Source organism: Amphiura filiformis, chromosome 16 (assembly GCF_039555335.1).
Source record: "Amphiura filiformis chromosome 16, Afil_fr2py, whole genome shotgun sequence".
NCBI classification, from domain to species: Eukaryota; Metazoa; Echinodermata; class Ophiuroidea; order Amphilepidida; family Amphiuridae; genus Amphiura; species Amphiura filiformis.
The window spans coordinates 18,134,299-18,160,495 of NC_092643.1; the positions used below are offsets into that span (position 1 = coordinate 18,134,299).

Sequence of the window (26,197 nt, forward strand, 5' to 3'; positions counted from 1 at the left end):
TTACGGTTCAGTGCGTTAAAACAAGAAAAGTCTCAGGTCAACCTATGTTGAATTTTTGATCATTTGGCATCTAAATCATATAGTTTCACCTGCTATTAGTGGCATTGAACTGTGTGAGTTCTGAATATGAGAAAATTCCACCCGAAATTAGGCATTTTCCCATTGAAACCCGTGTAATACATAATTAGTGGTATTTAACCTGTTAGGACTACTTTACAGTTACACAATCGGACAGATTTTCGCTTGTCGACCACTGATTTTATTGAAACAAAGCTTATGTAATAGCTTAAGAAATTACCTTGAAGACCAAGTAAAATTCAATACAATCAATAAGTGACATGTTTGCATAATACTATTTTCTAAATTGTGTATTTTTTTTGGTTACAACCTGTGTTAGTCATAAATCACAAGACATTAAAGCATTATTCTAAATCAGATGCATTAATCACGGATACCCATGGCTGATATTTTGCAGGGATTGGATCTGTCTGGTTAGATGATCTACAGTGTACTGGCATTGAAAGCTCTTTACACTTATGTCCACATGTCGGTTGGGGTTCTGGTAACTGTGGACATGGAGAGGACGTGGGCATTATTTGCACCGGAAGGGATACAACTGGAGGAGGTAAGATATTATTTATTAGGAGCACTGCCCGCTTTCAGAAATGTTTTAAGTAAAAATCTTATACTCGACATATATTTTCGAAAGGCAAATTGTCATGGAATCTAAATCTAAAACACAGATTTGGTGTAAAAACAACAATTTTGGAGAAAATTAACAATGCCATCATTTTATTGGTCCATATTTCAATTTTTTTATTTTTATATTGTTAAAATCTTAAGACTTTGTTTCATTTTTTTGTTTGGACTTAAGTTTTTTTTTAAAACTTATTGACCAACGGAAGGCACTGTTTTGACTAAAACTTACTTCTTTAGTCAAAACCCTTTCGTCGGGTGCATTACAAAGTGACGGATCTACACTTTACGGTAAATTCCATAGTGACGGATGTTGAGCTCTAGAAAAAATTGCGCAAGACATAGTGACGGATAACTTTGGCAATCTATTACATATGTGTGATGTACGATTTTACTACATTTTAACATTTTGAAAATATCTTTTAAGGGTCTACTTTTAATAGACACATGAATTGCTGAACATTAATGGCAAGTTTATCATGTTTATAATCTATACCCAATACAATTTACCACTCAACGTTTTCCCGATGTCCATTTTTTGATAAATTTGCGATCAACATCCGTCACTATGGACACCTTGGATTTGACATCCGTCAGCATGTAATACACCCGACGATTTTTGTTATCTTTTAAATTCATTAATAGAACCGTTAATATAAAATGGTACCTATTTCTAGTGAGTTGATTTATTTAATCTTCAATTCTTTGGTATGACATGTACACACAATCGCGTTGTAAAAGACGCATCCGTGTGGTGATTACCCGGGTGATTACCGGATATAGAGAAAATAGCCCTGATGAATTCGTATGGATCACTGCACCAAGTTCAGTTCGGTGAGTACGCTTTTCAAACCATTCTCTAAAACCGATATCCATGTTGTATTATGTTTACAGATCCAAATCAAGTGATCCGATTGGTAGGTGGACCATCCACATATGAAGGTCGTCTGGAGGTATTTCACAGTGGATCATGGGGTACCGTATGTGACGATTATTTTACACTCCCTGATGCTCACGTAGCTTGTCGACAACTTGGATTTGGGCCAGCAACAAGAGTTGTGACTGATGATATTTACGGAGCAGGTTTGTGTTAGAGGTGTACAAATCCTTAAAGCATCGCACTGCTAAATTGTGCACCCCTACTTTTTTCACCTGGTATAAAAAGCTTGTACCCAGATGACAAAAAGCTATTAGTAAATCCATCCTTTGCACCCATTTTAGTGATAAGATTGTTAAAGCCACGCCATTAAAGTCGAGTTCAGGGTATTAAAGCACACCATTAAGTCGAGGTCTTTGCTTTTGTAAAATTAAAGCTGAATATATACCAAATCGCCTGCATGCTTTCATCGAATTGGTTCAAACAAAGGATTTGAACCGGTGTCCTTCAACGTAATCATGGCGCAGTGCAGTCCATTCAATCATATGTTGTCATCAACAAGGAGGTTATATATAGAAAGGAGAGGAAATAGATTACGTAACGCCCATTGTTCCTTTGTGCGTATTTGAGTTTCCGAAACGTCATTCATCGAGAGGTACCTTTTGTTCGAGACAAAGGGCTTCCGCCATTAAATCGGTAACTGACCTGACAGCGTATTAACGATATAATAGGCAGGCTACTGTCAATAAGTGATGAAACGAAAGTCACGCCTACATGAGCGAGAGGTACCCTTTGTTCTAATCCAACCCAAGGGTGTGCTTGAGTTGCCGTATGCACACAAAACAGAGGTTTGCCTACAATTATACTGAGTGAACAAGAATGATACGTCATATACACAACCTCTGTGAGGTAGAGCGCTGCGTTGGGAAGAGCACGGTACCCCATTGGTCAAATACCAATCGCTCGTAGCTCAGCGATGGAGTATAAATTACTCTAAGGGGTATGGTGTTTTAAACTTGGACATTTCATTTCATTTCATATTTCCCCTATACTTTGTTTTGTACATAGAAATTTTAACGTTAGAGTTTCTCAATTTTAGAAAAGACGCGCTCACAGTCACTATGACGTCATAGTGATTTTAGATGGGGTATATCTGTACTTGTTTTAGTAATACTGAATAGCTGATATTTATTTTGGCTAGGTACTGGCTCCATATGGCTTGATGACATCGACTGCAGTGGAACAGAACCTACGCTTCCTTCTTGCACACATGGTGGTTGGGGTGTGAACAACTGTGGGCATACTGAGGATGTTGGCATAGTTTGCTCAAGTATGTATATTTTTCTCCAGGACTAGAAAAGATGGTCGCCAAAGCGTTGAAACGTGCTAGTTGATCGCAATTGATCTTACATTGCATAGAGCATGGGAGCTTGTTTTACATAATTTTTATTGAACAGACATCCATAATAACCCGGCGACAATAAGCTATAAAAATAATTGACTAATCGCACGTGACCGCTATAATAAAACCACCGTAAGTTTTATCAAGTAAATATACTTACCCAGGTGTAGCCAAAATATTAATTATTAGGGCATTAAGATTGTTTATCTTTGTTATCAAATTTTGAAAGTATTCACTGACGGAAAAAACAATTATCAACGGAAACTCTTACAATAACATTACAAAGTTGGTATAAATGCAACATGTTGTTGCAAAATCTGGTCATACTTGCCGCGTTTCTATTCATATGTAAAGTGAGACCACACACACTTTCCGGACATTCCGAGCTCGAGAAATTGTACAAAGTATTAATGCACCTGTACTGAGAATTGTTGATGCGTCTAATGCACTCCTCAGCCCCTTCAGGGCTCGTGCATTAGACCCATCAAGATCTCAGTACGCTGCATTATTTTATACAATTTAACTCCCAACAAGTGATCCGCATTTATTAACCTAAAATTACTTCCTTATTTACCATCAGCACCTGATAATAGCGAATGTTACACCGACCCACTTGGTCAAGACTACAGAGGTGTGGTTGATGTGACTTCCTCTGGTCTTACCTGCCAATTATGGACATCGCAGACGCCTCACGAGCATGTACGAACCGAAGATCGATATCCAGGAAAAGGACTAGGAGCGCACAATTATTGCCGTAACCCGGATGAGGAACCAGGTGGTGCTTGGTGCTATACAGTAAACCCAGAAATACGCTGGCAGTATTGTGATATTGGAACACCACGTGAAAGTTGTGAAGGTGCTGGTATGTGCCCGTTTCTTTTTCTTTGGCATTTGAACAAGACTCTCCTGATTATCTATTCATTTATACAAATAGGTGGGGAGGGACAGAGTTTGTGTGAGGGTACAACACGATAACACCGGCGCCGAGGTTCGAACCCGTAACCTTTCGATTATGAGCCCTTAGCGCAAGGCCATCAATCCTACGGCATCTGTGTAGAAAAAAAAACTTACTCCCTGTGCATACCAGTATCACACTATAATAAAACCTTTTTAAACTCTTTTTGTAACGCGGAAATTTCAAGGATCTCCTGAAGAAAATTCACTCCGTCTTGTCTCATCGACTTCCGATTCAAACCGTGGTCGTTTGGAGATATATCATGGAGGCGAATGGGGGACTGTGTGCGATGATGATTTCTCTTTAGTTGACGGGGGAGTGGCATGTAGACAACTTGGGTTTAGCGGCGCTGAAAGCATTGGAGACCCCACAAACTATGGTAAGCAATAAACAAACCGTGATAAAACAACATTACTTCATGCCCAAATTTACAAACTATATATTTATTTAGGTACCGCAACCAAATTTGTTCAATCTTTGGATTGACCGTCGATGTTGCTGCGTTGCTTGTTATTGGTGAACTAATCAACAATAATTAATCAGAATTATTGGTAATTTGCATTTGTCAATATCATTGTGAAAAGTAAATATTGTATCGTAAGTGCGTTTTGAAAATGTGTTATTTGAAACAATTTAACTTTTACCGTATACAGCAGATTTTGTTTACTTGTAGACAAGTCCTTCGTTATTCTTAGACACGTATTGATTTTCTGCACCATTTTTCATCTTTATGTTTCTGGAAATTTTTAAATATTATTATTGTTATTATTATTATTATTATTATTATTATAATTATTATTATTATTATTATTATTATTAATATTATTATTATTAATATTATTATGCAGCGATAACTAATCCAATATTAATGGACAATGTTGGTTGCACTGGCAACGAAGTATCTTTGGCTGACTGTCCGTTTCCTGGCTGGGGCATTAATAACTGTGGACATTCTGAAGATGTTATACTAGTCTGCACCGCATCAGGCACAGTAACAGGTATGTATGTTTGACCTGATGATATGATGATATGACGGGAGGCTGGTTAAATATATGCTCCAAACAGCGTGGTCACATTGACGCGGAAGTAGTTTACATTACCCCTAAATCGTCGTCAAATTTTGTGTTTTGTGTGGTTAAAATTTGACCACAATTTAGGGGTAATGTGCATAGTTAACTACTTACGCGGCAATTTGACCACGCGTTAGGAGTGAAATTCAATGATCAACAATCTTAGAAATAATTGTTCTAACACTTTAAAGACCTTATTTGAAATGGTCTCCCTTCTACCCCGTACAATGTTGGCATGCCCAATATTCTCATCTTCCCCAATATTCTCATCTTCCCCATATATTCTCCCAACATTGTTTGGTGGGGAAAGGGGAGGGGGTATGCTTAAGATGAACATTGAGACAACACTACTATCTTAGTGTCCAGTGACTCATATAGCGTATGAACTATATTAAGAAGAACATGGGAATTACAGTGGGACACAGTTGAACACATTTTTTCCCGGATTGAAGAGACCTCAAATTAATAGTCAAAATGATAGGGACGACTTTTGTAGGCCGCATGTGCAGGCCTATATTAAACTTCGAAACTTCGCATAATATGTTGACCACTGTTTGGAAAAATTTAAAAGGAAAAACACCTATTATTTGAGATCCGAAACAGCCGTTATATCATAGACCCTGTACGTATCTTCCAGGGTCTATGGTTATATGGAAATAGAATAGATTGGTCCTACAAATAACACTTGTTTGTATAGCCGCCGGCAGATAATTGATTTGCTGAAAGTCCAAGTAATGTTGTACTTTTGTGGAGAGGCATATGGTTGTAGATGGAATTATACGGTATTTTAAATCAGTTTTCTGCCATTTGTGACCCTGTCTATTAAACCATGAGAGCCTAAAAATGCGATCCTTCTCATTAGAACATCCCCGCACCCACCTTTCCACCAGCCCCGGTGAACAGTATTTGTACCAGACATGAGCTTGTTATTCTAAACCTGGTTACATGTCTTGTTAGTTTTTACTTTGTATTTGTACCTATAAATTTGGTAATAACATGAATGAAGTGAACCAAACATACCTATTTTTGACGGACGAATACTACTAATATTATTACTATTATTATTATCATTATAGGCACAGAAAACGCAGTTCGTCTTGTTGGTGGCGATAGTCCTAATGAGGGTCGAGTCGAAATTTTCCACACAGGATCATGGGGTACAGTTTGTGACGACGGTTGGACATTAAATAATGGTCATGTTGTGTGTCGTCAACTTGGATACGCAGCAGCAGAACGAATCACTCTTGGTGCATCGTTTGGAATAGGATCGGGATATATCTGGTTGGATCAAGTTAGTTGTACTGGAACGGAGGCAACATTAGCGGAGTGTAGCAATAATGGATGGAACATACACAACTGTGGACATGGGGAAGACGCGGGAGTGTACTGCACTGATGGTAACTAATAGGTTACGGGTCAATAGGACCAGGGATCATTTATACATTACGTTTCACCACCTGACATGCCTGAAGAGAATTGATAAAAGATTGAATTCCCTCCTGAGGTTATGGTATCTTTTAATGAATTGACCAGATCACCAGGCTTTCATTATAGCTATAGGCAGTATATGACACACATGGGTCAATGAGTTACATGAAAATGACCGTGTGTGGTATTTAATCCCCAGGAAATGTGTTTTCCTTGAAGCAACTTGTGGTTAGATGTTGATCCCTCACTATAAGAGATATTACCATCGATTTGATTGAAAAAGGAGGTGAGACATGATCGATTCTGTTCAGGCAGTGAAACCTAATGAGTCCTAAAATCCAATAACTTAGTTATATTCTAAACCTTAATCCTTACCCTAACCCTAACCTTCCCCTAACCTATAACCTGAGTGATCCTGCCTGCCACTTAACTCTAACCCTAAACATATCCCTAACCTAAACATATAGCCTAACTCTAACTATCTAGGAACCCATGCCTACCCTATGGTATTTTGTTCCGACTGATTAAGACTATTATTCCACAAACCGACAAATATGTTCTGCCTGCATTGTGAGTGTCATTTCTGTATATTTTGCTTCTGTAGTGGTAGGCACAGCAACCGAAAGCGCTCTTCGTCTAGTTGCGGGCGGGAGTTCAACAGATGGTCGGCTCGAGATATACCATGATGGTGTTTGGGGAACTGTGTGCAACGACGATTTTGATCTGCCAGATGCTCAGGTGGCGTGTAGACAGTTGGGATACAGAGGAGGGACCGTTCTTAGGGAATCAAGTGGTAGGTATTTACCATTAGCACGTCATCACCCTATGTTTATTATTTCACAGGTTACTGTGCAAGATATTATGGAACTGCACACTCTTTGTGTAGACGTATGTGACTGGAATTAATGTTTCTCTTACGATATGTTGGTGTTTTCAGCTTCTATTTGCACCATCTGCTTTACGTTATTTCCTTTACACTGTAGTTGATATTCCATACAACACTTGCTCGATACGGTTGATTAATCATTTACAATACGTGCGTTGATTGAACACTTTAAGATTGGTGACTTAACGTAATTGTCTTGGCATCTGTTCCTCTTCTCAAAACCAAGCGGTGTCGTTTCGTAGCCACATCAGGCCAATTCAACAGTGGAAGTAGCTAGGCTATGGCCCTAATTTTACTGGACCTCCGTCTAGGCCAAGACTAGGTCTGGGTTATCCAGTCGGCACCACGTGGATGTAGGGTTTGAGCTGCCCGCGAACCTAAACTATATCAGTTCTACGGATCTAGCGGAACTCTGGAATTACTTAAAGCCGTACAGTCCTTAAAAGCTTATATTAATAAGACAGAGTTCAACACACTGTATTTTGTTGAAATGAATAGTTCGTTTCTCGTTAAGACAAACGTAATGGTAATTTTGTGGTAGCCTTACGTCTGACGTTTTCCGTGCGTTTTTACGTTGCGTGTTTAAGCTCCGATTTTGGTTTTCCGTTGTGATGAATATTTGATCTTCTTCACGAAGGTTTCAATGCATATTTCTGCATTATACTGTTCTTGAGTGCATAAACTCTGGCCAAGTGTATTCAAATATATTATGAGTGATTTATTGTATTTGTGACCTGCTCTCACAAAATGAGCATAAAGTTGACAAATAACTTTCAGAGATATTCCCAATTTTATACCCCATGAGAACTACCTGTCGATTGACCAAAAAGAAGTTTTCATTATCAAGTTGACCAATCAGCAACATTGTTAGAATAATTTCACCATACAAAAATGGGGTGAATTATTTGCAAAGCTCCATTCTGATTGGTGATTAAAGTGAAGATATCATGTAATTGACCAATCAGTGGCAATGTTAGATCGGCAGGTAGTGCTCAGGGGGTTAAAATCATACCAAACATGTTAGGATGGATCCTTGCTTTAAACTTTAAAAATCAATATTTCCAGAATGTCTCTTGTTTTATATGGAATTTTGTCATGTTTAATGAACTGTATATTTTATAGTGCCCTGGCGACATTATGCTAATTTTATGGGAGCAGGGATAGTCACTGAGACACTTCAGAGACTGGAAATCTTGAGTGTATTGGTTCGATCACCACCCGGGTCAAAACACTTTGGTTCCAATACAGAAGCCTTCTGGGTATTCTCTGGACCGAATTCACCACATTCTCTACATTAGACGATTTCTTGATTATTTTAAGTTCTTGTATATTAAACTTGGTATGTTACAACAAAATTAAACACCATTCCCCCTGTGAGTAGGATGGTATTAAATGTTTCTTGAAGGAGTCGTGATAGTTTATTATGTAACGTAGAACCGATTAAGTGGTAACTCATTTTTAAAATAAAACCTCTATTTTGAAGAAGTTGCAATACTTATGTTTAGTGTGTGTTCATTTACCCAAAACTAACAAAGTACAGAAATACACCATTGGCTATATAATCATCTGACTTATTGTTTGGTATATAAGGCAAACTTAAATCCACCAAACAAAACGTTACATTATAGTTGAAATTTAATTTCCGTTCCTGTTCCTGCAATATTGGGCTTTTGTTCCTTACTAGTTTTACCTTGTTATTTATGTCCACAGTATGGCGATAACAATATAAATTTTTTAGCAATTCCGATCGTCCAGTTGTTCAATTTTCATGTTGCAATCAAGTTCAAAAACTGTGTGCAAATGTTTTTCGTTTTGAAATGGCTACGTACACGGGGATTAATAAATGCATCTATAAAAAGACGCTGCCGTACAAATTGGTGCAAAGAATCTTTCGTTCTGTACAGTCATGGGCGCCAACCGTCGACGTTTTTACAGTCGTGGGCGACTCCCCCAGCTGACCTTAAACATATGCTAAGCAACAAATGAAGAGCTTAGTTTCAAAACCCCTTACATCCACTTGCCCAATTTTGAGAACACATCAAAAAATCATCAAAATAATCACTGATATAAGGTGTTTTTCAACAAAAGCAGTTTTTGGCGGGATGCTCATCCTACCCAAGCATCCCGCCAAAAACTGCTTTTGTTGCAAACCCGCAATATATCAGTGATTTTTTGATGATTTTGATGTGTTCTCAAAATGGGCAAGTGGATGTAAGGGTTTTGAAACTAAGCTCTTCAAATATTGCAACTACAAGTTTTCGTTGAATTGGGTACGTTTCATCATTCTTACTCTTAGTAAAAATGTGTATATTAACCAATTTGTGTGTATATCATCGTTTCAGGAACTGGTCAAATCTGGCTTGATAATTTAGCATGTGTGGGAGGAGAATCCGCTCTTGCTGACTGTGCTCATAATAACTGGGGTGAACATAATTGCGGTCATAGTGAAGACGTGGCCATATCCTGTGATGGTGGTAGTATAGTTCCAAGTATGTAACATTTAAGTATTTTCTAACAAAAAATATTTGACATACCACATTTAATAATTAGCCCGTGTGGTTTATGCAGGCCCCTTTCAGGCTAGTCTTACTTTGTGGAAAAAATATTCTAAACTTAATGTCAAGTCTGTATAAAGCGACGTGTTTTGTTTCTTTTATTTGTTTATGTCTGTTCACTAAATCCACCACGTTTCTTTTAATGCATTTTGTTTTGTTTTTTTATCAAAAGCTTTACCTAACAATGAAGGTGGCGTACGACTTGTTGGAGGAAGTAGCCCACTAGAGGGTCGAGTGGAAGTTTTTCACGCAAATCAATGGGGAACAATTTGTGATGACTCATGGGATATTAATGATGGTACAGTCGTATGCCAACAACTGGGTTTTTCGGGCGTTGATGTTGTTCATCTTGGCGCGCATTTCGGTCAAGGATCTGATCCGATTTGGCTTGACAATGTGGGCTGCACTGGAGCTGAGGCGAGACTGACAGATTGTACCCATAACGGATGGGCAAGTCACAATTGCGGACACGGAGAGGACGCAGGAATCACTTGTATTGGTGGTAAGACAAAATAAAGACGGAGTTCCCATAGTCTGGACACAGTTATGGAATGTTGTCCAAAATAAGGAAGACAAAATAATCATGGAATCGTGATATTACCCAGCAAACACAAAAACGTTTTAAAAACGTTTTTAATAAGTTATATTTTGGTTTTGGTTTAGATAAAACGTTTTAATAACATTAAAATGTCGGGTTATATAAAGGTCATGAAAACGTTTTAAAACGTTTTGTATGAAAACACACTACAACAATATTTTAAAATGTTTTTAAAATGTTATTGTAAACTATTTTTGCAAACATTTTTTGCCAAATATTTTGTCAACACTTAAATAACATTATGTTAAAATATTTGCACCCTGCAAGCACAGAAATGTTCTTAAAATATTTTTTTTCAAAACGTTTTAATAATATTTAAATGTCGGGTTATATAAAGGTCATGAAAACGTTTTTAAAACGTTATTGCAAATATTTTGGGCAAACATTTTTCGCCAAATATTTTTTCAACCCCAAAATAACATTCTGTTTAGAATGTTTTGTATCAAGTTTTCAAAAATGTTCTTGGAATGTTATTAAAACGTTTTTATACCCTTTATATAACCCGACATTTAAACGTTTTCTGTAAAACATTTTTTTTTTTGCTGAGCAGTAGATTATCAAAAAATGATTTTTAATGTTATGAAAACGTTTTATACCCTTAATATACCCTTTATATAACCCGACATTTAAACGTTTTCTGACAACCTTTTATAACCTTTCGCGAATGATGTCGAAAACGTTTTGTGTTTGCTGGGTAGTCATGTACATTCAAGAAAAGTGCCAAAAATCATGGAAATGTCATGAATGGAAATAACAGAAATATAGACACAGCACAGACAAGTTTTAGAAAAATTGTTCAAAGTGAAGGGAAGAATGGGAATTTGACATGAATGAGTGATAAAACGACACCTATTATTCAGGAACTTTTCAGATTATGTCACTGAAATTATGTCAATAATGTGATTGAAAATCATGGGTTAGAAGCAAAAATGGGAACCCTGAATAAATAAGGTTTATTATATCGCAAATTAATGATTGTTTCTATATGCAAAATTGTGATAGTAGTTAATCCCCATGTTATTAAAAGTGACATAAGAACAACCTTTGAAACTAAATTGCACAAATTTTACATTTTTGTGGTAAGGCTAAGTATCATAGTTTATGATTTTAAACTTTTAATCTCAACACAAGATTAAACATACCTCAAATTTTCGGTCGTTACTTCGACTTTCATTGGGAGAATGGCAACCCAAGTTTGGGATAAATGACCTTTTGGACACTTGACCCCAACACTTTGTCGTAGACTCTTGGTAACTGGTATCGGTCCCCGTCCCGGTTAATTGAAGGTTGGTTGACTCTGATGTAGATGGCCTCCTTAACACCCCTTTGGAAAATACTTTGGTTCCCGGTCGAGGATCTTGACTTGTTCAAAATCAACTTGGTGCTCCGGGGATTTGATGTGGATGTGTTTGGAGACTTCTGACGAGCTGGAACTTGGACGACGGTGCTCAAGGAATCTGAATCTGGCTTTCAAAGATCGTTCTGTTTCGCCAATAAAAGATTCCGAGCACTGGAAATACACTGATCCAGCTATGTCCTCTTTTTCAGTCTTGTCTTTTGGTGACACCAGTATTAACTGTCTAAGGGTTTGTGTTGGGGGGTCAAGTGTCCAAAAGGTCATTGATCCCAAACTGGGTTGCCAGTCTCCCGATGAAGGTCGAAGTTACGACCGAAAATTTGAGGTATGTCTAATCTTGTGTTGAGATGAAAAGTTTATAATATCATAAATTATGATGTCTACCAACACAGATAAAATTTCATGCTAGGGTTACGTATCGTTTACAGGCAGTTTAATGTTCCGGGTTTTATGAGAATCCATTTTGACACCGACACTGACTATTTGTGTTTATTATTTAGAGGACAAATATATATGTTTGATTACATACCTAATGCAGGAAATCGTCCGATTGTATCGAATTGCCCAAGCAACCAAGTGGTTAACACGCAGAGTGGAAGTCGTGGTACTACAGTACACTGGACTGAACCTACAGCTACAGATCGCGATGGCAACTCTATCCCTGTGCTGCTCAACACTCACCATCCAGGTTCAGTGTTTTACCCAGGAACAACAATTGTCACCTATGTATTCGTGGACACAGCACGTCCAGACAGTCTAGCAAAATGTACCTTTACAGTTACCTGTGCCTTACGTAAGTTTATGATATTTATATATGATATGATCTGATATATTATGACATCATTTTATATCATATATTAACACAATCGTATGCCGGTTATAAAATGATATGTGATATGATACTAATATGATACACTTATACAGCACAAGTCGAGTCATCCATCAAGGAGGGAAATGTTATCATTACATTTAAAATGGTATGTCCCCATTTAAGTTTGAGTCGAACAACTGAGGTAAAACAAAGAAATTCGTAATCTAATTCCACTGCCGATGTCACTCCTATTGATGTGTTATGACCATCTCGTACGTCATGCACGTACAGTATCATCAACGTCACATATGAGTTCGATCCTATTAAGTAAGCGACGGATATTGTCACAAATACAGCACCTAAAGTTGCAGGATGTGTTTGCTCAGTAAAGTTCATTACACTCATGTAAAAAACTGTATTTCATATCAATTTGTAAGCGCTCTTTAGCAATGTCATAGTTCACTGAATTTACAACCGTATGACAAAACAGGCAAAAATAGTCAATTTCTGCACAAGAATTTGCAATTTAAAGAGAATTGGCCATTGCTCATTCTAATGACACTAGTATATGGACAATATAAGTGTCCTTTTTCATTTAATGACATAAAATTTGAAAAAAATTGTAAGGAACACTTGAGGTTTTGACTTTTAAAACCTACATTTTGGTCAAAAAATGTGCTTGGATAAGCAGTTTTCAACAGATCTACCACATTTGCCTTGCTATAATATTGAATTGCGTTATCTGTTGACCTAATGACGAAAACCGTTTTAGGGGCAAGTGTTAGCTTTCGTTTGATATTTAAAAATTCGGATTGGATGAAGGGAACACTTGAGGTTTCGACAAAATTCAATCACAGAGGACCAATTTTCAGCTAGAAGTTCTACAGCTCTTATGATGATAATCGAGGTGGAAACTGTGCGTAGATGGTTTATTAGAGAATCGTTTTTGTATAGAAACTTTTCCATATGTGACACAATTTTGGTGCAAATGTTACAATATGGCTTCAAGTTGTACCCCACGCTCATGGAAAATAATGATGTAATGTTAAAACGGCATCCCATTTTTATAATCCTCCTATATTCTCAACGGATACATTATGCACACGGGAAGATGTATTCCAGGTGAATCTATAACTCACGTAACATAATAGTACAATATAATTTTATTTCAGAGGATACAACACCCCCACATGTATACAACTGCCCGGCTGATAAAACGTTAACCATTGAAATGGGAAAGGAAGGCGCTCAATGTACCTGGGTGGAACCATCCGCCAGAGATGACACAGGAAATGCAACTCTTGTTCGCCGGTCACACTCTCCTGGTATAGTGTTCCTCCTGGCACTTCTTATGTAACTTACGTATATGCTGACAACTCGGGCAATCAAGCTACTTGTAACTTTCAAGTCAACGTAAAAACAGGTATGAGGGCGTCATTTCGCATCTTAGTATAAACGATGTAAAACATTTAAGTGTGAAACATTGATGCCGTCGTGATGAAATATGTTCAGTGGCCAATATTTTTATGAATATGCAACAAAGACCCTAAATTATAGCTTAAATTAAAATGTCAGTGTCCAAATCATACTTGGCTAAAAAATGTACATTGTTTTTATTATTCACCTGAATTATACAGTGGATACAACTGCACCTGTTGTTACCAATTGTCCTTCCGGTATCAGCGTTTTACAAGATGGCGACAGCATCGGCAAGCGAGTAAGCTGGGTTCCTCCAATAGTTAGTGATAATTCCGGGAATCCATCGGTTCTTATGCAGTCACATACGCCAGGAACTGTGTTTCCATCTGGGACTACGATAGTTACGTACGTGTTCACAGATCCGTCTCATAATCTGGCAAAATGTAGTTTCAATATCAACGTTAGGAGTGGTATGTATATATAATTGGATGGTAATTATTCCGCATATATACGCATATAACGTGTTTGATTAAGTTTCTATACTAGAATAAAGACAAAGCTTCTATACTACGCTATACTTGTCATTGCTGAAAATCCTGAATTGTTATAGAAATCACGACTCGACACCGAAGGCATGTCGCATGCCAAGTTTAGATGCAAAATCAGCCCCCCTCTTATTTTCATTCTTGCAAATATATTAAATGAAGTACATAAATATCACCTCATCATGTCCTCAAATTATAAAATATCTCCATTCTCTACCTACAAAGTGATATTAAACCATCTTATCTGTATTATTTTGGCCCTATATACATGATATATGTTTTGTTTACAGTATCTTAGTAACTCAGATGAGTATTTCATAACAAGACATAATACATTCTACACAAGTAAAGTACTTGAATAGAATAAATTATCTTTTGTTATACCATCTACTACTGTGTTTACCCATAATCTCTTCCACAGTTGAACTTAGCCAAATTAATGTAGTTTTTATTATGTGTTGTTTGGAAAAGAGATTTCAATGGCTATAGGTCAGGTTATAGGTCATATTTAGCCATCCATTTTGAACAACATGTGATAGCATAATGAGGCTCCAACTTTTGACATTTTTGGTTTGGCGTGCTCAGGAAAACAACCCTATTTTTTGTGTTTCAGGATCCGTCGTTCTCGATGTCTCGCTTACGATGGACCGTGAATTTCATAATTCTCTAACCAATCCGAGTTCACCTGAATACAATGCTCTAGAAAGAACCCTTGTGTCAACTGTAAGTCACTATACTCTTTAAAAAGTTTTACTCAACTTGAGTAAAAAGGTCACAACTCAACTAAATGAGTAAAATTACTCAAATTGAGTAAATAATGCCCAACATTGAGCTCATATTAATAGATAATACCCTCAATGTTGGGTAATATTTATCAATATGAGCTCAATGTTGGGTAATATTCCCTCAATTTGAGTATTGTTTTTACTCATTTGTTGAGTTGTGACCTTTTTACTCAAGTTGAGTAAAATATTTTTGCAGCGAATCTTTAATAATGCAAGAATATTATGTATTGAATTAGAGGCTGATGACTAGATATGATTTTGTTTTAGTTCAAATGACAAATATCAATGCATGCGCTGTTAACCTTTTTTGAAAGATCAATGCATGACCCGGAAGGGGTAAATGTGATGATTATTCCGACCGTGCATTGAAAGAGATATGTAAACCAGTTGTTATAGGTTCAATACCTAATCTACTACACTACTTGATCGTTTATGAATATGTATCACTTACTAACTCTTACTTCGTTGGCAAGAGTAAAAATGGAAGCTTTCTAAGTTTCTATTATGGATGCTTTAATATACTCTATACGCGTACGCTTCTTAAAACTCGTAGACACGTAGTCGAGTCACTTAAGTCGAGGTTTCGAGTCAACTCGAGTCATCGATCTTGAGCTCTTTAGGTCTGAAAGTTAAGTCGAGTCATTTCAAACTATCGAGTGGAGTCATTGCCGATAGCAATGTACAGTCAAGTCATTGCACTACATCGTGTCAATCGAGTCAAAACATAATGATATGCATTTTAAAGGGACATTTCGTGACCCATAGCATCGTCCCTCCACTTTCCTAAAAAGCATATTGTCGACATGTTCTTAAAAATTCTTTAAATTTTTACCCTCAAATAGCCAGTAAAGGGGGTAACAAATTTTCTTTCCCTATACTATGCGTGTTAAATAAGGTAGATAAAGTGTAGGACTTAAATTAAACGTTTGTGATGTTTCTGGCGATATGTCACAAGACGGGTCTCATAATAAAATGTATTGATATTAATCCGCGATGTTATAAAGCCCGCCGATTACGAGATGATCAAACTATACCCGAGGGCATGAATGCCTGGTCACTCATAGCGTCTACTCCCCAGGTCTGGTCTTACTCTACCATGCATTGAGTACTGATATTTGTATCCTATTTTATTTTTACTTATTTTCACTTTCATAAGTTTTCCTCATGTAAATATATTAAACTAATTCAAGCTACTGTTTTTAGGGTAAAGAAGCATTTTAGAATACCAACCGCAGCATAAATATGATAACCAGAGTCTAGAACATAGTAAAACTTGTACTGAACATAGCTTGCTGCGAAAATTATATAAACTAATTTCACTATACCCAGACAAGAGCCAACCCCTAAATAATTATCAGAGGGCATGGTATGTTCATATCCAAATTCCCCTGTTGTTAACTCGTCAATAATGACACATGGTATGAATACACCAGTAGAGAAAGCTGTCAACGTTCAAATCTGCTCTCAAAAGTTTTTTAAAAGGTTTTTTCAAATGGTTGATATTTTTATACCGCCGTAACCCACTTGCTGCAAAATGTTTATGTGCAAAATATTTCTTGCAGGCTCAATCTTGTGGCAAAACTATCATCACAAATTTATCAGAACGAACCTACAGCACAGCATAGACCCTAGAATAATGAGCACAGTGTAGTGGTGCATTGTACATAATCATGCATAACTCGCAAAACCAAAATCGGAATCAATTTTGGGAATAGACATTTTTCGTAGATATCTACTATAAAATATACTCTTCTTTTCGGAAACCTTTAATACGACTATAGGAATATTTTGGTGTTATTTTTAACCAAGATTTAAGCAATTTTGGAATTTGACCCCTGTATGCGGTACATTATCGAGTCACGCTCAAATACTAAACAGTATGCATGAAGTTGATTCAACCTGGGACAAAACAAATTCCTGTTAGATCTACATTGTACTATAAATGTCGTGCCGAATCCGAGCCGAATCGAGTCATTACAAGTTTGATTATGAAATATTTGTTTTTCCACATTTCCCTATTCTCTACATTATGTGTGTTACTTCATACAATGGTAATATCACTGATTTCCAGAAAGGCAGTTATGTTTATGTTTTGCTCTTGCAGGCTCGTCCAGCTCTACGCAGAAAATTACACAAAACAACAATTTCCTCGAAAATTGAAGCGCGAAATGTACATTAAAAATAACGTTCTAAATATAACCTTAATGGGGTTTTTTTAAATTCAATTGTTCAGCTCAATTCATTATGTAATTCCAGTCCAGTAAAATTGAGTGCTACAGCTATTCTTTTTCTATCATTTGATTACTTCATTCGTTTGCAAACCACATACCGCCGTTCCGAGAACTTTTACCATTACTCCAAAACTAGGCCGCGAAATTCCAACAAAATACAGTGCAATTTTTTGGACAATTTTTTAGTGCAATTTTATTTCCCCTCCTTATATCCTGTTTTCCTTGCAACGGGTTAATATTAATTGAATCCTTCATATATTATAGAATGGTGTCTATATTTTGCTGTGTTTCGTAAGTAACTAATGACAGCAATGTGTTAAGGTCATATTATATGCTAAATTTCAAGTTATGAATCCCAACGTCCAGACAAAAATTATGGAACAGATTTGACGCAAACTTTGACCTTGGATTTATTGGGTACCCATCATATTCTTCTTGGCTTAGACCACATCATGAAAAAAACAAGTCGAGCTCAATTTAACTACGAAGGTGAATGTTTGGTCTTCCTAAACTGCTTGACTACATTTGAAATGGTCATATTATTTTTTATTTTGGTAACAGATGGATGACGTTTTTAAAGGAAGTCCATTAGCTCAGAGTTACAGCATGACGGAAGTAACCGGTTTCAGGTAGGTGGAAATATTGAGGGAATCTTCACGGGCTCACCTTGAGACTCGCATCTCATTTATATATTCCAGTTGGGCAAATCGTCGCAATAGCCCAATGGCGTCCGTAGGCTTTCAAAAGTTTGTTGTCCTTGGGCAAGACACTTTATCCCGCTTGTCTCGTGTCACAACGCCTTTCAATACCGTACAAAAATGTGAATGCAACACCATCCAAGATGCACCATATCATAATAGTGGCAGCAAGGTTTATATTAAGCAGGCACCCAGGATTTTTTGACCCCATTGTTGCCACGTCTTGGCTCCTGGTGTGTCCAATATTTTACACTACAAACTATAGGACAAGGAGCCGTCTTTGTGATCAAGAGCTCATTTTAGCTCCTCGTCCATGCATCAGCTTGAGTGGCAGCGAATATAAAGTGCTTTGATAATTTAGGCGCTATATCAAAATAAATGCCTACTTTTATTTATATGTATGATGTATTCATGTATATTATTATTATTATTATTATTATTATTATTATTATTATTATTATTATTATTATTACTCTGAATATAGATTTCCTTGTATCCTCTATTTTCATTTTATATAATACACAATGTTAACCACATAAGATGCCATCGTCATACTATTGTCTTAATTAGGATATTAAAAGCAATTTTAACCACATATATAAGATGTCTTCGTCATACTATTGTCTTATATAATATTGTTAACAAACCCAAGATGTTAAACTGAGGTTGTGTAAAATATTTATCAAATCTTTTAAAGATTTTGTAAAATTGTAACAAAGTTGTAAAAATAACTATCATATCAATACCTTCACACAAGCAAACTAATATTGATTGCCATTTCTTTTTACAGCCGTGGTAGTATCGAAGCTGATTGTCGCGTGCACCTCAACCAGGCCCAAAACTCTCAACCACCACCCTTAGGTCTTTCAATACTGCCACCTGGAGACGAGGATATACAAGCAAAAATATTAGACATTCTGCAAACAGCGGCTCTAGGGAATGGCATTCTGGTAGAGTTAGGAGTTCAGCCAGATTCTATTGTTGTTTTATTGCGTATGTACTTTTATCTACTCTCTTATTCTAATTTTAATTATGATTCTCTTGGGCAATTTACGAGAAATATTAAAACGTTTATTTTATCTATAGGTTGGACTTTTAAATTACAATATGAAAGCATAGTTACGTTTTTGGAAATGAAATAATGAAAGGAATGTGAATGTATCTTTGCTTGAATAGGTCCAAAATAACGAATTTTCCCGCCAAAATAACATAGCAGATACTACATTTTCACGTGTTAAGCAAATAATGCGATTTGTTTTTTGAAGCAGTTTAATTTCAAAATAAAATGCTGTAATGCTGACCTGCTAGTTAGCAAAGCATATATATACTCTGTTAAATGGGAGGGTAGACTTTTGTATACTTTATTTATATTTTTTTATTCTCCGTGTGGTTAAAAAATGAGTAAACATACCCTGTTTGTTCATTAGAAACACCAAGCTCAACGGCACCGATTATGACCAGTTGTCCTACCGTCATTGAAATGTCCAAGAAACCTGGGGATGCTGATGTCATCGTGTCGTGGGTGGAGCCCGTCGCCACCGACTCACTTGGCATAGTACCGCTTGTATTCAAAACACATTCGCCGGGAAGTGTTTTTGACGCAGGGTCAACTGTGGTCAAATATTCATTTGGAAGAACACCTGTAGATACAGCGTCGTGCATTTTTACCGTCAAAGTTATAGAGGGTAAGGTTAAAGGGTCACATTTGAGGGTCAGAATGATAGAGATTAAGGCCAGAGACGCTATAGGGTGAAGGCCAATCACAACAAATCAAAAATTAAATAAGGGTCGATAAATGGAGAGCAGGACCGGATTTACCCTTGGGCCAGATGGGCCCGGATCCAGGGCCACTACAATTGCCTTATGCATCTTTCTTTTAACCCCAATAACAGCAAGTTGTTTGGCCAAAAATTGATAAAATGTCCGCGCTTCGCGGGCATTCAAATTGTCCTAGTAGCATTGGAACAAAATATATTAGTCCACCTCTATATTATACGTAAAACCTGGCCACTGACTTGAGTGCACATGCCATCCTCACACTTGAGTTCAGGGCCTTCAAATTTTGGCCTGACCCAGGGCCCCCATAAGGTAAATCCCTGCTCCTTGTCGATGGGCTGATGTTCTTGCTACGCCCCTGGTAAACTATTACAGTCACATCGATTAATCAACAGTCAATGTAATACATGTTATAATCAGTGTATAAATTATATAATAATAGTAGAAACCGGCAAAATATACGGGTGGGTGAGTTTTGTAATATAGGCTTATATTTTAGGGATAGCATTTCTCAGACCGTGTATGAATGTTGAAAGAATCTTTGACATGTCCAACATATTTAAATACTGTGTTCTTGATTTTATATTAATTACATAATTATTATGGTGACCTACGCAAATATAAACCCGTTACTTATTAACAATTAACCAGTTTTGAACATAATGGAGAAGAAAATTAGCACGTTTAAAATCATTTTGCTACTGTTTCACATTTTACTTTTCAGGTGGAAGCGACTCCTTCGTCATTAAGAACTGTCCTGATGATATCTTCGTCAAAAAATCAAATTTAAAAGATGGTCAAGGAATTACCGTAACCTGGCGTGAACCAACGGCTACTTACATGTCTAAAAATGCTAGTCTTATTTCCCAATCGCATAAACCTGGCAATTCCTTCGCAGTTGGCAAGACGATGGTAACGTACGTTTTTGGCACAACGGACGGCATTGAGACCTCCTGTGACTTTGCCGTTTTAATCAATACAGGTATTGTTACAGTCAAATCCAAGTTTTAATTCAAACTATACGTCAGAATGTCACAATTAGAGGTATTGTTTTTAGCCGGCCGCTGTCGTGCATCTATGGTCTCATATAACACGGGGACATCATTATTTTAAGTAAAACAATTAACGAGGCGAAATTTTACGCCTACATTTTTCAAGGAATTACCTAGGGTTTAGAAACGATCAGTCCCGTTGTTGCTATGTGCTTCCGATTTGTTCAAATAGCGGGTACGAGTATCGCATCGACACATACGCGCTAAAGTGTGATATCGTGTCATATCACACGGCTAAGAACCAATAAGATTGCAGGAACTTTCTTTAGTGTTTAAGAATGATTGGATTGAGTTTTGTTCTATAAACTTCATAATTTATAGCAGTGTGGTTTCTTAAAGGGATCCTGGCGTCGTTAACCTATCAAACAGCTTCAAACATTCTCTCCTTTTTAATAATTAATGACGCAGTTTCTACACCATTCGATAAATAAATTAGAAGCCTAAATCGAAACAGCTGCTACATCCGTGTATATTATCGTACTAGTTTCTCTATCCTTCATGTATTTGCTTCTATCAAATGCCTACATTTTAATTCTGGTTCATGTTCATTGTTTTTTGAATTAGATGCCAAGGGTAACGCACTAACTTTTACAAGCGGTCATTCTTCCGTCTCAGTGGCTGGTCTCGTGATTGCTATTTTGGTCGGTATACTTCTTCTTTTTGTAATCGTCGGCCTTTTCGTCCTGTATAAAAGGTATGTCATTTTAATGTTAAGAAAACGTTTTATACCTTTATATAACCCGACATTTAAACATTTTCTGACAACCTTTTACAACCTTTTGTGAATGATGTCGAAAACGTTTTGTGCCTAGGCCAATGCGTAAACTAGCATTTGCGACCACGTATGTGCATTTACTGGAGACATTGTAAATTAATTTAAAAAAATGTATGTCAACTTGTTTACTCAATTTTAGTTTTCTTAATGTTGTCTTTTCAGGAGAAAGCAGTCTGGTTACGCAATGGAAATGCAATCCGCGGGCTTCGACGGTCCACCTTCACCTTTCGCAACAACCGAATACAAGTCTCTGTTTTGATGCATTAAATCATGTGTAGATCAAATTAGACCAACGCTACTGAAATAATGTCTTTCCTAAAATTTATAGAACGAGCTGTAAATATTGTTTATTTCATTTTGAATCACGGATTGTGGCGAAACAGAAGCAAAATGTAAATACAAGAAAAATGTTTTATGACTGTTATAATGATGAATTTATTTTTCTAATGATTTAATGTTTTTGTGCAACATAGCGAGTATCCGTATAGAGGTTATCCGGGTTCTATAAGCTACATATCCTATCAACGACTGCTATACCTTGTTTAGGACTACTTGCATGTGCAACCACGACTGTTTCAAAATAACCCACCAAAGTCATGCATGTAACTCCGAGGTCGTGCATTGATTTGGTTTGAATGAGTAACACTACATGAACCAGCGCCTTTTGTTAGAAGTCACACATGAGTGAAGTAACCTCTATTATAAATATCAGTAGTATTTTAAACACAGTTTACTTATCTTCCTTTTCCCTCCTGTGGACGGACTAACATTAATCAGATAATAGCCCCTAACAGGAGATATCAAAGCAATTAGCATGCAACAGTGAGTTTGCGGAATATTGTTCATATGAGGTATCAGTTTAGTAGAAAACTTCTCTCTTCATCTTAATGTAAGCACAGAATGATGCCAAGAATATATATGTAATTTAATTATCTAGAATGATACGTACGACATAATGAGTGGACTTAGTTTTGATGATTTGTGCTAACAGTAAAGGAATTTGTGTGTGAATACTGACAAATCCATAGAAAGCAAAATTGAATTTCTATGCTACTCAAATTTGGTACACACACCAGAGCGCTTTCATCGGGTCAACCGGCGTCTTCAGCGGATGTTATTGCTCTGCAGATTTGTTAACGCTTGTCACAGAAGGTGTAGACGGCGACAAACCAAAAGATGTTGTGGCGCCCCCTTGGTTCCGGGGGAGGGGGTCAGGAGATTGATCAATATCCAACTCTTTGTCACTCTAAGCTCGTCCAAAACAAAAGGAACAAAATAAGGACAGCGATTAAGATATCAGCAAGAAAAGCATTTTTGTCAGTTTACCATTATGTGGAAGGCCCTTCGGAACGGCTGCGCATGGCATTTAACTCTGCAGGTGTGATTACGGCGTTCAAACTTCAGAATACCCTTTGCAGATCTCTTGTCTCCCCAAAGGACAAAACTGAACAAGAAATGCAATATGGTGTTGTGTACAGCATCCCTTGCAAATACTTTGACTCCCTGTACATTGATGAATCTGGACTTAAGCTCGAAAAGAGGCTTACAGAACATAAATCCAAAGCGGCCAGATCCAAATCAGCGATTAAGGGACATATCTCCAGGGGCAAAGGACACACGATTAACTGGGGAAAAGTAATAGTGTTAGAGAAGGACTCAAATAACTCTCCTCGTAGGATCATGGAAGCAATCCATATTAAAACAAAAATACCCAGACTGAACCATTTACCGCTACGTTTACATCATTATGACAAATCCATGTTAATGAATTATGCATGATTATGAGAATATCTGAGAATAATGTAGTGTAAATTGTAAGTTAAATACGTTTCATTTGATTTCTACTTTTTATATTTGAATAAAACGTAAATAGCAACAGATGAATGTTAGTCTGGTTTGTTTGCCGTTTGACTTTGATGTTATTATACGTGCAATATCGCATGCACATATTTGATTAAAATAATACTATTCAATGTATCTTTAAATGTCATCAGTTAATGATAGCAATTCAAGTTGAGGTGTATTTTTAAACCGCACTAATTTAGTTAATCACCAAGCTATACTCAATGAAAGCAAAGTAAGCGATCATAGTACATATACACTTAACTGACCATAGGCTATACCAACTGAAATCCAGGGAGTGTGAGTATCAAATAGGGTTTAAATGGGTGACTCTATTTAAAATCTACAATCTGGAAGATTAAGGTCATGTCATCGATAGCGGGTATATGGATTTCAACTGGAATAGCCCATCTCGAATATATTTGTCATCAAACTTGTATTTAAACACCCTGCTTATATGTTTAGATTATCAAAATAACTACAAGTTTCACAAGTTTACAAGTTTTATTTGTCTTTATGCCACCAAAACATTGATATAAGAGAGTTACAATAAGATATAATTATCATTACATACAATATCATATAATATAACAATATAACAAAAGTGTGCAAAAATAGATAGAGGAAAAAACATATATAGACCTATTGCAACGACATCTTTCAGAATATGAGTCAAATGAACTTTTTCACAATACAATGACAAAACTTTGCAAGTTTTAATAACTCGTTACCCCTCTGACTGTTTAAAAGAGTGTTCATTTTAAGAGTGTTTGGTTTGAAGTTGTAAGACTGTTTTAGGAACAGCCTCATCGCTTCAGCCAAAGACGGACATTGAAAAAGTATCCGTTTATTCAAGCGTTTTAAGTTTTAACTTAGTGTTACGTATATCCCTGTCAAGACTGCCATTCTGCGTCACGCCGACAATATCAATCCAGCCTGCAAATTTTGTTTGTAAAACTGATGCACAACAAGTTATTTTTAAGGCCAAATTTGGCGTAGAACACGAATCCGTCCAAATATTTGACTTCTGATGACCTTTGACCCCCTTACTGATTAAAAATTCAAAATGGCAGCCAAAACGACGTAATTTTGCTTGCTAATGGCATACCTTATTTTAATAGATATATGACTTACAAAATGTCTTGTATATGTTTTGGGGGAAACACGAATTTGACACTTTGAACACTAGGTGTACATGGATGGTGATAAGATCAAAAATAATTCAGTAATGGATCTAAAATCATCAAATTTGTGTCGCCGAGTGCAATTTCCAATTATCAAATGCATCAATGTCCTCATCAAATTCATTTGGGAGAACACCTGTAGATACAGCGTCGTGCATTTTTACCGTCAAAGTTATAGAGGGTAAGGTTAAAGGGTCACATATATTTGAGGGTCAGAATGATAGCGATTAAGGCCAGAGACGCTATAGGGTGAAGGGCGATGCACAAAAGCAAAAATTAAAAAGGGGCGATAATGGAGAGCAGGACCGGATTTACCCTTGAGCCAGATGGGCCCGGATCCAGGGCCACTACAATTGCCTTATGCATCTTTCTTTTAACCCCAATAACAGCAAGTTGTTTGGCCAAAATAGGAAAAAATGGTAAAAATGTCCGCGCTTCTTTCATTGGAACAAAATATGACTGTGACTCCCTATACATTGATGAATCTGGACGCAAGCTCGAAAAGAGGCATACAGAACATAAATCCAAAGCGGCCAGATCCAAATCAGCGATTAAGGAACATATCTCCAGGAGCAAAGGACACAAGATTAACTGGGGAAAAGTAATAGAGTTTGAGAGGGACTCAAATAACTCCCCTCGTGGGATCATGGAAGCAATCCATACTAGAAAAAAAATATCCAGACTGAATCATTTACCGCTACGTTTACATCATTATGACAAATCCATGTTAATGAATTATATATGATTATGAGAATATCTGAGAATAATGTAGTGTAAATTGTAAGTTAAATACGTTTCATTTTGATTTCTACTTTTTATATTTGAATAAAACGTAAATAGCAACAGATGAATGTTAGTCTGGTTTGTTTGCCGTTTGACTTTGATGTTATTATACGTGCAATATCGCATGCACATATTTGATTAAAATAATACTATTCAATGTATCTTTAAATGTCATCAGTTAATGATAGCAATTCAAGTTGACGTGAGGTGTATTTTTAAACCGCACTAATTTAGTTAATCACCAAGCTATACTCAAGGAAAGCAAAGTAAGCGATCATAGTACATTATGCACTTAACTGATCATGGGCTATTCCAACTGAAATCCAGGGAGTGTGAGTATCAAATAGGGTTTAAATGGGTGACTCTATTTGAAATCTACAACCCCTGTGTGAAAGATTAAGGTCATGTCATCGATAGGGGGTATATGGATTTCAACTGGAATTGCCCTTCTCGAATATATTTGTCATCAAAC

At 36.8% G+C, this 26,197-nt stretch overlaps 2 protein-coding genes across 3 annotated transcripts in view; both read left to right on the plus strand.

The window, feature by feature from the left end:
- The window catches only part of LOC140135661 (scavenger receptor cysteine-rich domain-containing protein DMBT1-like), a 166,415-nt gene that overhangs the window by 50,585 nt on the left and 89,633 nt on the right, over positions 1-26,197 (plus strand). Inside the window, exons 31-43 of one of the 2 annotated variants that reach the window (XR_011856550.1) lie at positions 476-625; positions 1,591-1,779; positions 2,775-2,903; positions 3,556-3,837; positions 4,118-4,309; positions 4,779-4,928; positions 6,077-6,397; positions 7,033-7,221; positions 9,657-9,803; positions 10,042-10,371; positions 12,363-12,617; positions 13,808-14,058; positions 14,273-14,398. The exons of the other annotated variant lie outside the window; for it this stretch is intronic. The gene's annotated coding sequence lies outside the window, so the exon portion shown is untranslated. Of the gene's footprint in view, positions 1-475; positions 626-1,590; positions 1,780-2,774; positions 2,904-3,555; positions 3,838-4,117; positions 4,310-4,778; positions 4,929-6,076; positions 6,398-7,032; positions 7,222-9,656; positions 9,804-10,041; positions 10,372-12,362; positions 12,618-13,807; positions 14,059-14,272; positions 14,399-26,197 lie in introns of those variants that run through there. 2 annotated transcript variants of the gene reach the window in all.
- On the plus strand, positions 14,236-23,796 carry LOC140136371 (hyalin-like). Its single transcript, XM_072158097.1, has 8 exons — positions 14,236-14,524; positions 15,213-15,322; positions 18,177-18,244; positions 19,104-19,306; positions 19,741-19,998; positions 20,814-21,071; positions 21,706-21,835; positions 22,079-23,796. Exons 1-8 carry the CDS (start codon positions 14,236-14,238, stop codon positions 22,173-22,175), a joined length of 1,413 nt encoding a protein of 470 aa, XP_072014198.1. The 3' UTR covers positions 22,176-23,796.

Bases quoted from the DNA above. Each gene is read 5' to 3' on its own strand.
- LOC140136371 (XM_072158097.1), top strand. From the start codon at position 14,236: ATGTACATTGTTTTTATTATTCACCTGAATTATACAGTGGATACAACT. The intron at 19,999-20,813 runs GTAAGGTTAAAG...TTTACTTTTCAG, and splicing joins TACCGTCAAAGTTATAGAGG to GTGGAAGCGACTCCTTCGTC. The intron at 21,072-21,705 runs GTATTGTTACAG...TTTTTGAATTAG, and splicing joins TGCCGTTTTAATCAATACAG to ATGCCAAGGGTAACGCACTA.